The following is a 15,658-nucleotide window of genomic DNA, read 5'->3' on the forward strand; positions in this document are numbered from 1 at the left end:
CGTCACACTGGTATTTTCATTCTTTCATTCAAGTCAGAACACAAATCGCATGGGTCATGACTGTAGCGCTGTAAAGCGGGAGAGCCGTACGCAATAGCTAATCCACACAAATATTGCAAACACCTATATATCTGTGTGTGGGGGGAAATCGGTCTGCAATGTTTGTGTGTATTAGCTGGTGTATAATGTGTGATAGATGTTGCATTCATACCAAAAGCACACTGCAATATTAATATTGCATACTCCTGCTCTGCAGTGTACATCGTCACTATTGTACTGCTCCATTCGTATTGATATATGCTTCAATGCTGCAGTCTCGCTATGGGGGTGATGCATCAAAACAGAGTTTTATTTCATATATTCCCAGCTAGACATTGCTCTGGGATTTTCTCCAGCTTTGTGCATCTTCAGATCTCTGCAAGACAAGTTGAGAAACTTTGTATGAAATGCATTTTTTCATTAAAACACGGCCGAATGGCACATCCCAGTGATGATGTTATGCAGGCACATGCCATTCCACAAATTGTTATACTGTAATCCGCTGTAGGAGCTGCGGTCAGTGAACACAATGCTCTGGTGCTCCAAAAAACAGCTTTATAATGACCCCGAATTAGAAGGCCTGCCCCTAAGCACAGGCAATGGTGTTTGATACAGTAAATCTTATAACTGAAGTTTTCTCGAGTCATCTTGTCTTCTAAGTAAATAGATTGCCGGGGTAGAATCTAAGTTTCATTTGTCATCAAGTTTGAGACTTCAGTAAGATGTTTTGATAGTACTCGCTCACTGAGTTAACCCTTTTACAATGACAGAATGTCAGAAATGGGTTTTCCTTGCACATCAGGTATAACAATTGATGGCAATTTTAAATGACAACAATGTTCAGAACTGTTTATTCATTTTATTATTTTTTCAGTAGGAAAAAAAATAAATGCTTCAGCCTGCTAACAACAAAAGGGTGAAATGAACACCCTTAAGGAAAAATGTACAATCATTGGGTATAGAAAATAAGACGGTGCCAGTGTGTGTGTGAGACCTACTGCTGATTATATTCTGGAGAAAAAGGTGGTAGCGTTTATTTCCTAAGAATGTCTCCTTTCCTAGAATTGCGCTCAGTGTGTTTTTGAAAGACCCCTAACTACTACTGCTACAGCTTATCAAGCGGCACAGCAGGGTGGGGCTAGAGCAGGTCACATGACTAGCCGAGGGCGCAGCAGTCTCCTTTACGCTGGTAGGTTAGTGTCTTTGTTTTTATTTAACACTGCAAGTTACAGGCTTGGATTCCTTCCAGAAGGGGGAGGAGGGAAGCCGCTGCCGTCAACGACGCCAGGTTTGAGAAGAGAAAAGATCAACGGACTTTTCAATCAGTCCCTGTTTCCTCTCCCAGGAAACAAAACTGCATAGACCTGCCATCCCTCGCTCTGCTTGATGTGTCGGTCAGGCATCTAAATCTTTTCATTCGTTACAACAGTCACTTGAGTAATAAGCTCAAATGTTTAAGAAGCCAGACACCCAAACAGTCCAGCACAGTTCTGTGTATTTGTTGTGGCAATACAGAGTGTCGTTTCTTCATCTGGTAAGTGGTGCTGTGCAGTGGTTCGCTAGCCCAACTAAGTGTTGAAAATGCACAAACGATGTGTGACCCCCAACTTACTTGTGTGTAGTTAATTTTAAAGGTATTTGTCCCAGCACTAGTTCCATTCCACTTCTTGCACGTCATATATCAAGCCCGCCTTTCAGTCAGTCTCTCACATGCTAGTTCTCGCCTTGTTTGGTCCACTACGAAAGTAGATAGTTTGCTGCGTTCCTAATGCAGCAGTCTTTCGTACTTCAGGGATTGAACGTGCAAGTTGTCTTGTTCTGCTGGTGCTTGTGTGCTCTGCGGCCAGTTGCTTGGGTTGTCCACAAAGATTTGCTTTGACATTTCGCACCACTAGCTGTCTGAGATTCCGAAGGCACGGTAATCTTTCCTCCCGGGTTGCAACGTCTTCTTTCCATATTGGAACATCCAGCTTCTGCACAATTGCGTTTGTTTTTTACTACATAAATAAAGCAGTAAAGATGTGAGCCACAGCCTTTGCACGCATTGGTTTTATGGTTGTTTGCCCTGTAATGCACGAGAGAAAGTGACTAATGTTTTCCAAAGTTGAGCTGGGACACCACACCTGGGCTGCAGCCCTAAGCGTATTTTCCTGTTCCAAATTTCACACCGAAACACTGAATCGAAAGCTGGCAACCCTGGCTCTCCCAGCCAGTGCCAGAGCAGCGCTGTGCTTCGGCCAGCTCCTTGATGAGTAAATTGACCCTGCTGAAGATCAATTATAATAGCGAAGGACTTGACAATGGAATAGACTGGAAAAATGAATGAATGATTAATTAAACAGGGATGTGGAAAGTTCAGTGTAACCCTATCGATGTTGATATTGTGACCATTTGAGAACAGCCAATTAGTTTCATAGAAGATTTAAACATTTAATTTATGTAATGTAGATTTGTAACCATAATAATAATAATAATAATAATAATAATAATAATAATAATTAGATGATCCTGTTGCTTGTTGTTTTGTGCACTGTTTACAGATGTTGATGTAGTTCAGAATCCTTTAATGTAATTCACTTTCTCTGGCATCCAGACTCTGCTAAAGTGTTATGAATATGAAGTAGTTGGCATTGTTTGCACGTGGTGGAGTGTGTGAGTGAATTAGTGCCATCTTACGCTCCACTAAAGCATGTTTTACAACTCCTCTGTGTTGCCAAAGTGCCACCTGAGTGTGTATACTATACAGTATATTGCACTGGAGATGTAACAGATCAAAGGACAGAATGTCCTTAAAGCTTAAGGACAGTGTAGATATTAATAGGTATTTTATTTGAGTGTATTTATTTTCCCTTTTAAACTACATTAGTGGTGTTTTCAGATTACTTACAAAACAAAGGATTATTTTTCTTTCTGTACAAGTTTTAAGGATAAAATGACCTCTTTCTGCGCCTGTCAATAGTCCTTTCTTTATTGATCTCTTTTTAGCCATACAACATTGATTTTGTGTTTCAATTGGGTTTTGAATGAGTACTGCCCTTTCTAGCCAAACTGCATTACAGTACAGCTCTGAAGTTTTTCTCCTGCCTTAAAAATACTCCAGGTGCTTGAAATAAGCATTTAGGGAAAGGTAACAAAATCTATGCCCCAAATTCTCAGACTTTACCTTAACCTAAAGCTCGGTACAGTGCAGAGCTAGTAGACCGAGTGGTGAAGCATTAGGGCTGAAGTAGAGTAACATGTTGACTCCCACCAAGATCCTTGTTTCTACTGTACTGTGTTTGGAATCAGGTGTATTGTGACTATCAAGGAGATTCTGTGGTTTTCTTTGCTTCTTGCCAGGGGTCAAATTGTTAATAAAACAGAAGACTCCAAATTTAATTTGAGGGCTATTTTGGTTGCTGTTCCAACCACATGATCAGAGTTGTAAATCACTGTACTGTATCTAATATATATATATATATATATTTTGTTTTCACTATGAACTGGTTCCTTGTTACATAATTGCATATTCACCTAAAACCTTAGTGGTTTAAGTGAATTATATCGTTCCAAGGACCGGTCATATTGAGTCCTTCAAAGGGCATGCAAGCAAATCTGGCTATAAGAGACCTTCATCTGACACTGTGGGCAGGAGGGGCAGGTCATTTTAGGAGCACTGGAGGAGTCTATTTCGGGGGATGCAAACGTATGTTTTGCAAACTGTAGAACTGATGCTCGGGAGATCTATTTAAATGATCTAAACAGAGGTTAAAATATAATCCCCATACCCTCCAACTGTACAAATTTTGTCTGGCACAGTACCGGCTGTCTGTCTTTGGTGCCAGATCCTCGCAGCTTGGTCGTGTAGACTGAAAGATTTTTTATAAAAGTTGTTGTTGCCAATGATTTTTTACCCCAGTTTTCTCCCCATTTTTGAATCGCCAGTTGTGTTAGTAGTAATCCTTTTTCAGAGTGAAACAGGTTTAAAAGGCAGTGCATGGCAAAAGGACACACTTTACTGCATCTCCAGCCAAGCCCCACCCCTTGTTCTCTGTATTTTTCACATACCTCTTCATAGTCGTGCATACTGATAAATCCATTTCTGATCACTTTCTCTGCTTTTTCCGGAGAAAAAAACGACTAGAGACCTGTGCTTGACGTCTTTTTGATGATGTTGGACAGGGTCCGACATCGGACTAGAAAGGGGAAATTGTAATGTCGGACCTGGTCTGACGTAGGACCACAAAGGGTTAATATATTGTAATGAAATGCTGTCATGATTTACTGTAAACCTCTGTATATTGCAACCTCACTACAGAAGGACAATCTACACAGCTGTTGTAGTGCAAGATACACAGCACAGCACAAGCAGCAGCATTATTAATATTGAAGTGGATGCCACGCCAGTCCCCTGCATTGACCAGGTGCACAAAATCTTTTGCCACTGTTGGCAGCCAGCCAGCCAAACAGTGATACCAGGGAGTCCTACAGAGCCTCTGTATTAAATCCCAGTTTATTTTGCTGTTTGCTTTCTGGTTCCATAGACTGTAATCTAAACTGCTCCCCTTGAACCCTCCGTTTCCTGAGGTAAGGTCCTTTTAATGCACGTACCTTGCCAAACACAAGCAGCTTCATCAGATTACAAAGTGATGCAACAAGTCACTGGCTATGAGTAGTATTCCTTTAATGTGTTCCCATTCTGTAGCTTTAGGGAACAGTGTATAATTAAATTTTACTAATTTCCCCTCGCACAGATTCATGAAATTGCTTCATTAGTAAACAAGTTTCTACCAAACCTGCCCGCTGAATGAGGATTGATGTCTCAATGTAGGGTTGATTTCTCCATGATTTTGTGTAGCAAGTAAACTGCATTTGTCTTTAACTTAATACAGCTGTTCAAAAGATGAAGTATTAAGCAGGGCTGTGGTATCATTTATTGCTGACGAAGGAGAGGGGGCACAGAGCAGTGGTGCATTGTGGTATACCTGACTCACAAGATTCAAAGACTTAAAAATGAGGGCATGCCCATGCTTTAGGGCACTGGGACTTGGGTTCCAATCCAGACTGGACAAGTGAATTAGGCAGATTGATTTGAGCTGCTGCATTTACCTGGCATGTACTTGCAGCGTGCTCAACGCAGGAAAAGAAAGTGCGATACAAATGTAAAGGTTATTTTTGCTGTAGATGGCAGTTGTCTTAAGTGCTGCAGGCAGCAGAGCCAAGCACACACACACACACACCCCTTACCCAAATCCCAGTAAACTCTTCCGGAAGTGTATCGATTTTTACTGTAACGAGATCCCGTTGTTGTGGCTCTAAGGAAGAGCTGACTAAATTATTTAGAGTGTTTTGGAAAGAGGTGATGTCACAGCGAGCACTTATGTTAAAGTTCACCTACTGAAAATGTGTGTGTTATGCAACCTTTGAAAAACAACACCTTGAACATGCCTATAAGCTATAAAGCAGGAGCAGGGCAGTTTGTTTATTGAGTGTAAAGTGGTATTTAAAATGAATTGCAACATCAAAATGTTAGCATTCTTCTTTCAGTAATCTATAGAACTTGTACAGACTGGGGGACCTGCACGTAACCCCAGACACCTCTTTTTATAGAGACTATTGGGCAACTTTAAAACCAGGCAGTTTCAAACTCCCATCCTTGGAAACACAACATAGATCACAACATTTAGATCCTGTGGTCATGAGTTGGTTCATCTTTTCGAAAAAGCAAAATGGTTTCTGTTTGCATCCTACTGCTGGAAAGAATCTTCGTGGTAAGTTAGACAAACATGTTTATAGTTTAGTAAGGTTGCCGCAGAATGAGTTTATACAGTGTCATGCGGATAACTATGCTGTACTGAGAAAGTTTCACAATAGACTGAATCCTAGCATTTTGTTTAATATCCTGTTTTTTTGTTTGTTTGTTTTTTGAACAGTTATTTCCAAATAAATGTGGGAAATATCTCCTAAATCCTGGGGGGAAAAAAAATCTAATCGTGCATTTTCAGAGGGTGTCAAATCCTATTGCTTTTTTTTTTTTTCTGTCTGTTTCCTTTAACAATATCCTTTTCCGAAACCCGCTCACGATAGGCACTGGTGAGTTTCCCGACTGCTGATGCGTCACATTGACCGCTCACATAATCTGGGGCCAACTCGACACCGCTGCGAGCCCGGTGGGAACCCAAAAACCCTGTGTTCACAAAGAAAGGTGTCCTTAAACTCCTCCGCTCCCAGATACGTCAGCCAGCCCTGCAGAGCATCCTTTGCCAGGAACCCAGCCGGGCCCGACCCACTCCCATGTCAGCCCAGCCGGAGAGTCAGTAGCGTTCCCTGCAGCAGCAGCGCAGGCTGCAATGTAATGACTCAGAGCAAAGATAAATAAACAAATTAGTGCAAGCAGCCCTGGGACACAGGAGCTATGATAAAGGAAGCGGCTTCCGGATCTGAGCTGAGACACTTTTCAATCCCAGGGAGCACGTCATTAAGTGTTCATGTTTTCTTTGTACCGGTACACTGTGTATTTTGTCGTTTTGGTGATATGCATACAAGGGAATTGGCTGCTTTCCAAAGATGGAGTGTTTGCACGACACAGTTCACTCACTACAGTAAGTAAGCAAAGTCACCCCTACTATTGCCACTTGGAGGACCTCTACTGCAGATACCTCAGACCCAGTGATCTGTTGTGTTGCGTTATTTATTCTGGACTTGGTCTGCCACTTCGGAGTGCTGCGTTGAAGAGAGTTCGTTATTTTATCTGTTGGTTTATTTCTGCAACACATCGATACATATTTTGCTACTTTTAAGTCTTTCCTAAGAAGCTGGGTGCCTTGACCTGGTGCCTGCTTGCCTGTTAGCCACAGGGCTAATAGGCAAGCAGGGAAGGACCCAACTAACTTGAACAAAGTACAGTTTCATTGTCTGAAAGATTGAGCCGTGTTCGCAGAAAAGCGGCCGACTGACAAACTGAGCTGGGGGCCTGGTTTAGTCGTTCCTTGGAACCAACCCCCCGCTCCCAAAAAAACAGCTTGTGAATTTACGCTGAAGCCTGTTCTTGAATCCTAGATAGTGTAATTCAGTGAGTGAACGATTTCAATGTGTTGCAGGCTGTTAGCAAAGCCACCGCTGTTTGAGGAGAGTGTGTGCACTCATTGAACTCGGGGTTCTGGCTGTGGTAAAGGATCTTTGTGAATGAATGGGGTTGTTTTATATATTTGAATGAATTAAGATAACAGGCTAGAATAAGGTCAACGTTTATCATTGAGAGAAAACCACAAAAAGGCATTTGAGCGATAAAAGACATTAGCCAATGAATTCTGGTAATTTTCACCTCCGAACGCACTGTATGATTAATGGTTGGTTTCACAAGGCCTGATTAGCACTAGTCCTGGACTACCCAATGTTAATTTAGGTAAGGTAAACCAAGATTAGTGCTAATCTGGATCTGTGAAACCAGCCATATGTGTTTTAAAGTTATGGGTAGCATATACCTATTTACACACTAGTTTCTTTTGAAATGTTTATTTTATTATAGTTTTTTTTTTTTTTTAAGTAATGCTTTATATGTGGGGAAGTTAGAAAATAAACCCTTTTATGTTTAATTGTTCATTTAAATACACTGTGCAGATGCTCAACGTCGGCTGTGCAGATGCTTGATATGACGTGTTTGAGTTGTGTACGATAGTTTGTCTTTCATTTTAATATCGATGTTGTTTAAAATGTAAGTGTCATAATGACTGCCAGCAGTGGTTTTAGATGTGACTATAACCGTGGCGGTTCTAGTGTTAAGGCACACGCCCTGCTAGGTGTTCCTCTAAATTTCTTGAATTTATGCAGACTTATTTCATGTTAAAACTGTTGCCAATGCAAACCACCCGTCTTACCTGTTGGAGCAAGACAGTTTTGTGAGCCTGCAGGAAAATCCATACTGATAAAAAAAAAAACAAGCACACGTTGCTTGGGATTTTGTGTTGTTAGCAGGTCCTTTTAATGCCTAAACTGGGACTGGTACTAAAATGACCAATTTTATTTATTTATTTATTTTGCTGTAAGTCCTAATTTCTTTCAAAATGCATGAGCAAGTAAACTTAGAATTTCTTAGGGAATATGTGTGTGTGTGTGTGTGTGTATGTAATGCGAACATAATTTAGATATTTTATTTTACGTCATGTAATCAAAGAAACTACAGAATGATGTCAGAAGCCAGAACAGTAGTGCAGTATTTCATGTTAGATTTTGAAATGCCACGTTTAAGTTTGTGTCAGTTTTTTGTTAAGTATGTGGAAAACCACAAAGCGGTATATAATTCAATATGTTAACGTTACATTATTCAGCAGGTTTCATCGGACTTTATGAAGCAAATTTAGTTCTGTAGGGTGATGCAAAACGTTTGGCCTCAGCTGTAGGTAGAGCCCCTCTGGGAAATGAGATTTACATTCATTTCATTTTGATTGGATGTTTTGCACGAAGGGAGGCTGGAGGGGGTTGCAACTTTGGAAGCAAGCAGCACTCGTCATTTCTCCTGCTGTGTTATTCTTCTCGTGCTTATCTAAACTGTCAAAGCTGGCTTTGTAAACAGACCTTGGAGTTTTATTCTTCATGGAAAGATACATTTCCGTGACGTAAGTATTGCAGTACAGTTTGCATCTCTGACCCGGCTTTAAGAGACTGGCAAGTCCCAGGGACAAGTGGCGCTTGTGTCTGTGTTGAATCGCTAGATCCACCCTCCCTTTTTATTTCCAGATTTGGGGTTTGCTGCTCTCATCAGTTCAATGCTGGTGTTTGTGCGTTACATGCAGGTGTGTGTGTCTAATGGAATTGGATTACAGCTTAAATTTATTACCGCAGACTGTTGTGACGTAGTCAAGCGAATGCATCTATTCCTAATATTTCAGCATTTCGTGTTGGATCTTGCATTTCCTTAAATAGGCTGTGATCTGTTTTACAGTTAAGCAAAATTAAAATGTACACTACCTTGTGATTTTGCATGCATTCAGTGGAGCAGTGCAAGTAAGATTTTTAGAATGATCCAAAAAGACAACGCTTTCATCCAAGAAGAGAAATTTGAATATAACAGCTCATGTACGGCAGATTCAGAAATACTTTTGTCTGTATCGACAACCTGATAGAATAGACTAGCCTTGTACAGACACACTGTAGATTTAAAGAGAAATATAATTTGGCTAAAATAATCACAAAAAGCGTAGTAATTACATTGGACTATAGTAATGCTTGCATTTGCCCCCGCTTGATATAGAAGACAGTAGAACAAACTGACACTGCCTTTAGCAGTATGACTGCACACACTTGCAGAGTTTTTGAAGATGAGATTATTAAAACAGCGGCAGGGGGGTAATGACCCCTTTTTAAAGAAACCAGGATGAGGCAGGAAAGGGATTGACCTAAAAATAGCCTTGATTGATACAGTGGTATAACATTACAGACCGCTCTTTCATTGGATTCTGTGGTTAGTTACAGAGCATAGGAAGTACAAAGGAAGCAAGCTTGTAAAAACAAACAAAAACTAAGAGAAAATGCAAATCACACACACACACACAACAAAACAAATTTCCTGTGTGCCAATGCTTTGAATTGTATCCGTATTGCAAAAGATTGCAGATTCTCCTGCCTGTCCACCTAATTAATTCCTTTAACGTTCTGCTGTCTGTGCCCTGTCTGCTTTTTTTTTTGAACCATGCTGGGCTACAGCAAGGGGTTAATGATGTGCTTCTCTTTATGACAGATAGAAGAAGCCATTCAATGGCTGCTTTCCCCAGCCAGCAAACACATTGGCTAAGGGTGAGGGCGGTTCTCTGGTCTGAGCCACTCTCTGACGTGGATTTCTGTGGAGCTGGAGTGCATAGGCAGTGTTTCCAAACAGCTTTCTACAGGGAGCAGGGAGCGCTTGTAAAACCACTGAAAACCTCCCAGGCTGATCACAAGGGGCCTTTTCTCCAGCTTCTGTTGTCCGCCCCCCCTTCCCTTGTAACTGCACTCCAGTGCGAGGGGGGGGGGTTTGCAGACAGGCATTTCGACGGCCACCCTGACAGAGTGAGGAGGGAGAGAGGGGTCCACGTTGTTTGTGCTCCTATGGGACTGACATAGTGTCACATGACAGAGGGGTTTTATAACACTAATGAAGTTGAACAGATTTGTCACTGAACTGTGAGTTCTCCTGTAAAGAAAGAACGAACTAGGCACCACTTTTGCAATCATACCAGACCAGTTTACTAGAGACCATTTTAAACCAGACAATTTCTGCCCCTCTTTTTCATGCTTACTACAGCTCTTGTTGTATGCATTATTCAGTTCTGTCATAAGTCTCCCACCTGCTATAAGAACGGGACTTAATTATGTTTATTTTTTGTTACTTGCAATCAAAAACTGTTCTACTTTTATTCTATTTTCATTACATACTTTTGATGCCCCTCCCTTTTTAAAGAAATTTGATTTATTATTAGGTATACAAGTTTCCCCACCTACTGCACTGAGCACTTTCTGGCATTTTATTATGACAGACAATACCTTGCTTGTAGTTAGGGACAGATCACTTCTGTGCTTCCAAAACGTTTATTTGGGGCTGGTGTACAATATATGTTGTAATATTATGCGTGTACATTATTATTATTTTTTTATGTCTTGCAGTGTTGCCTGGCTGTGATTTGTTCATGAAGAAATAATCTGAACTGTGCTGTTTATGTGCTGGCATGTAGTGTCAGGGGTATTTGCTTTGTGCTTGTCTGGTTTGTGCATGCTGTCTGTGTCTGGCCTGTCTTTTATAATGCATGCATGTGTCTGGTGTGTACGTGCTCTCTGGGTGCTTTGCTCCTGGGCAGCTTGTTGGCAGCTAAAAGGAGGCACCTGTTTGTGGTGGTGTTCGTTTTGTAGCTTATTAAAAGTGTTGATAGCACTGGTGATTGAGTCTGTACTGTGCCTAGGGGCACCGTCCTTTTTTTCCTAAGAGATGAAGGAGCAGTTCTGTCTGGAGTCTGGATCTTGATCTTCACCCATGCAAATACCGAACTCCTCGTTCCATATACATCAGCGCAGTCTCTCTGAAATTCGGATGACAGTTTGAAGAGCAGCCCTGATTTCTATGAGTAATGAATGTGACTGCATTGCCACTGCGCTCATCTTTGGTGATCTTTTCTATTGCCTGTGTGTTCACTGCTTGTGGGTGTCTGCACAGCAGCGCTGTGTATAAAGAACGTGTCGAGAACATGCACGCAGAATAATCTAACTCACTAGTGTCTGATGAGGCGCATAGTAAAATTGCTATCTGTGCATGCAATGGAAAAAAAAATTAAATGTTGCGTGAATGTTATAGTGCAGATTTTGCACGTATTTTAAGCTTCTTTTTCTTTTGGGTTATTTTTCATTTTTTCAATTCAGCGCTTTTTTGTTGGAACTTTTTTTTTTTTTTTTTTTTTTTTAACCTACCCAGAAGTTCCTAGGACTCTCTTCGACGCCGCATTGCCAGTGATGTATGAAATTAAAAGCTGGAAAGCGTGCCGCTCCAGAGAGTTAGCAATAGTTTAGGATTTCACCGCTATGTGGCTATTATATAGACTTTTTTTTTTTTTTCCCCCTCAGTAAAAAAACAAAAACACTTTGTTGTACTGTACAGTATCTTTGTAAGGGTAACAAACAATATGGTGTTCTGCACCAAGAGTCCCCGTCAAATCGAACGGTAAACAGTAACACCCTACAAGTACAGTGAAATATGAATTGTACTATAGGAAGGGTAAACAATACAGCAATGCGCAAGCTTACTAGTTAAATGAGGGGGTTGCAGTTAATACACTAGCTGGATAGATGTATATTGAGCGAATGTAAATGTTGATGTGCCCTCCTGCACTGGGTGGGATACAGCATGTAAAGGTAGATACAGCCTGCATTTCGGGATTTCATTCCCGTTTACAAAGCACTAATTCAACATTTCTAGTTGGCATTGTTATTTTATTATATTTTTTTTTTTTTGGATGATGCTACTTATTTTATTAACTTGCCTTTCAGCACATTACAGGAACTTAAGGGTAGAACGTTACAGAATACAGCAGAACAGAATGTTGGCAGGTTTGGGTCACATGACTCCATCGGCATTTAGAACCACAGTAAGGGCCCCGCCTTTGCTATACGGGCTTTCATCACAACTTGCGTGAAGAGCTGCCCCAAAGCCAGGCAGACTCTTGGCCTTTGTCTTGCGGAAGATAGAGATTGGCAGCAGAGGAATTCAGCTATAGATCAAAAGGAGAAGCATTAAGGTCCCAGCAGGAAACTTAAAGGGATACGTTGTACAGTGCAGTTAATAAAGGGCCTTTTTGTCAATTTCTTATCAGCTTATTGGAACTCCCCTTTAAGTGCATAATGTAAGATAGAGTCCTTCTGTGAATGCTTACAGCCTGTCTCGCAGTCACGCAGCACTGTAACGGGCAATTAAAGTCAGGGGCCCAGGTAATTGGAGCACGTAAAAGTTGCTTATGTAAAGGGGGTTTCTTTTTTATAAATCGGTTTGCGCTATGCAAATATTGAGTAATGCAGTGTTCCCCTAGACAGCCTCATGTGAAGTTAGAAAGGTCTTCTGCCAGTAGCACACATTTATTATATATATTATATCTATTATATATTATATATATATATATATAGATATATATATATATATATATATATATATATATACTTACACACTGAAAACCTCCCAGGAGGATCACAGGGGGCCTTGAAGAGTTCAATTAAGACTTCTGAAGTAAGTTAGATCCCTGAAATACCTAAATGACCTTTTAAAATACTTAACATCTCCTTGTAAATTTTCTGAATTGTAGAGGAACATAGTCCTATCTTTTATGTGTGTGTGTGTGTGTGTGTGTGTGTGTATATATATATATATATATATATATATATATATATATATATATATATATATATATATATAATTTGTATATATATCTATATATATATATTTGTTTGTTTGTTTAGCAAACTCCTTTATCTAAGGCGACTTACAGAGACTAGGGTGTGTAAACTATGCATCAGCTGCAGAGTCGCTTACAACAACGTCTCGCCCGAAAGACAGAGCACAAGGAGGTTAAGTGACTTGCTTAGAGTCAGTGAGTGAGCCGGGATTTGAATTGGAGAACTCCTGATTACAAGCCCTTTTCTTTAATCACTGGACCACACAGCCTCCTATCTATCTTGTGTATTGCAATCCATATCTTCCAGTAGTAAGTACACCACCTCAGTTCCCGATACTGGTACTGAATTATTTCTCATACAGTGTCTGAACTTGTTCTGTGCCTTTAAATTATGTATGTGTTTCTAAAGTGAATGGAGCCTGCTGTCACAGTGGACGACTCCCAGGACACTTGTGAAAGTGAGGATTTATCACCGGCGTAAAACAATTTTTATAAATAAATACGTCCTGCATGATGTTGAACTGTGATCACTGTCTGTCTCACAGAGCTGTTCACCAGGCTGCCAGAAAGCCATCTCGCAACGACCAGGGTTTGAAACAAATTAAAAGCACAGTACATGCGCTGCGCTGTTCCCAAGCAGGAATAAGCATGGCTTTGAAACCTTGGTTTCATAGGCTGCCATTAGGACCCCTTTAACCAGGTAAGAATAACAAACCGTTAAAGACAGTTTAAGACCATTGTCAAATCCGGAAATGGATCAAACTGGAAACGGGGCGTCTTTCTTTCTATCCCTGAAGAAGTACAACATATAAAATCTTTTAAACCGATTTTATAAAGCAATTGCATGCTGCAGTCCAAAATACAGTAGTGGGATTTCACACATGGGAGACTGCTGCCCAAACCAAAGCCATACATTTCTCATTTTGTTCTTTTTCGGAACACAGTTCAGCTGAGTGATGTCATTGCTGGTAATAACAGATCCTTTATTCGGATGTGAGCGAATGGGCACATCCCCTTAATTCAAGCGCTGGCCAGCTTGATATTCAATTCAAACGCTTTGGAGGAGTGGGCAGCTCATTGTGTGTTGTTTTTCATTACATTTCCAAATGCGTTTTCTGAATGGCTCTTGTGAATTGAAGCTGTCGTGCTAACAAAAAAACCTATTTAATCTCTAGTTGAGTCTGGACCTTCAGATGAGACGTAAAACCGTGGTTCTGTCTGTATGTCGCGTTCGATGCCCAATTCAGTTAATTTTTGTTGCTAAAAGAAAGGAAAATCCGTTGCTCAGTATCTGAATGATTTGTTCTAAAATGCCTTGCTCTGGCAACTGAAAGTTAATCAAACCAGTTCCAAAATGAGAACAACGAGGACAAAGTCTCTCCTGACACTGGAAGTAAAGTAGTTTTAACAGGTCGTGCAATTGCTGTTGATTAATTAAACCAAACCACTCTCTTTTGAAGGTTTTCTGAGGCGTTGAAAGCAGCTGAGAATAAAAACATAAAAAAAAAATAAAACTAATTGAGAAAAAACCTCAGCCAGTTAAAAAAAAAAACCCTCTGCTGTACTTTCCAAAGGGCTGGACAGAAGCAGCTCTGCATTATTTCAAATTGAAACGAAAGTGACAGCAACTCTGTTGTGCATTGATGACTGAGCCTGTTTGCTTACAGTGGATCTGCTGTGTCTGTGCTTAGTGATGATGTTTTCTGCATTTGAGTAAACCTCTTGGTTTTGTCGCGTACTTCTGCGGAACTTTGGCACAAGATGGAAATGAAACAGAAGTACAGCAGGGTCCTGGTGTGTTGCCTGTTTGTTTTGTTGATCAAGTAAACGCTCTCAAATTAGCAGTTTTTACACTGGATGTCTTAGTGATGCTCATAGCACAGTAATACCTGGGATAGATTTTTGAAAAATAGTCTTAACAGGTCCCGTCCTTAGCTGTGCTTGCAAGTAAGACCATCGTGAAGTATGCCTAAGGTTGAAGTGTAGAATGCGTGACTCAAATTTCAACAAAATAAAGCTCCTGCTTTACATTTCCCTCGCTAACACGTTTTGTATTTCTTTTTTTTTCTCTGCAGTTTGCCCGACGTCTTGCAAGTACAGAGCCTGCACGAAGAACCTCCTCTGCTGCCATGAGGAGTGTCTGGGCAGCTGCTCGGAGCCCAAAGATGCCCGCAAGTGCGTGGCGTGCCGGAACTTCCTCCACCAGGGCAGGTGTGTCGCCACCTGCCCCAAGGGCTTCTACCGCTTCGAGAGCTGGCGCTGCATCCCCTTTGAGTTCTGCCAGGAACTGCACAACAAGTGCAAGAACCCGCAGGAGGGCTGCGACCAGTACGTCATTCACAACGGGGAGTGCATCCCAGAGTGTCCATCGGGATACACCATGAACACCACCACGTGAGTGCCAACCCTGGCTTCGCTGTGTGCTGCCACGCACCGTATTGTATAGGACGCTGTACCATACACGCTGGTATATACGCTCCACTGGCTTGCTTGTCAAATTGGGGATAATATTAGTCGGCTTTAAATGGGGATCATCCTATTAATTTACAGCGCAGAATAAACAGACACAGCTACAACATGTTCAAACTGGTCTCAAGGACTAATACAAGCTTTATTGTGGGACAGCCAAGCTATAGCCCAAAGTTTTGCATCACTCTAAAGTCACACATAAAGTCGAATGAAACCTGCTGAATAATGTTACGTTAACTTACTGTACTGTAGACTTTCGCAGTACC

At 41.0% G+C, this 15,658-nt stretch overlaps 1 protein-coding gene across 1 annotated transcript in view; it reads left to right on the forward strand.

The window, feature by feature from the left end:
* The window catches only part of LOC121301442 (insulin receptor-like), a 53,258-nt gene extending 37,911 nt beyond the window's left edge, over positions 1 to 15,347 (forward strand). Inside the window, exon 3 of the mRNA XM_041230838.1 lies at positions 14,999 to 15,347. Coding sequence (XP_041086772.1) covers positions 14,999 to 15,321 — 323 coding nt within the window. The 3' untranslated portion in view covers positions 15,322 to 15,347. The remainder of the gene's footprint in view (positions 1 to 14,998) is intronic.
* Positions 15,348 to 15,658: the final 311 nt, after the last annotated feature.

The sequence above is a fragment of the Polyodon spathula genome, chromosome 27 (assembly GCF_017654505.1).
Source record: "Polyodon spathula isolate WHYD16114869_AA chromosome 27, ASM1765450v1, whole genome shotgun sequence".
In the NCBI taxonomy this organism is placed as follows: domain Eukaryota; kingdom Metazoa; phylum Chordata; class Actinopteri; order Acipenseriformes; family Polyodontidae; genus Polyodon; species Polyodon spathula.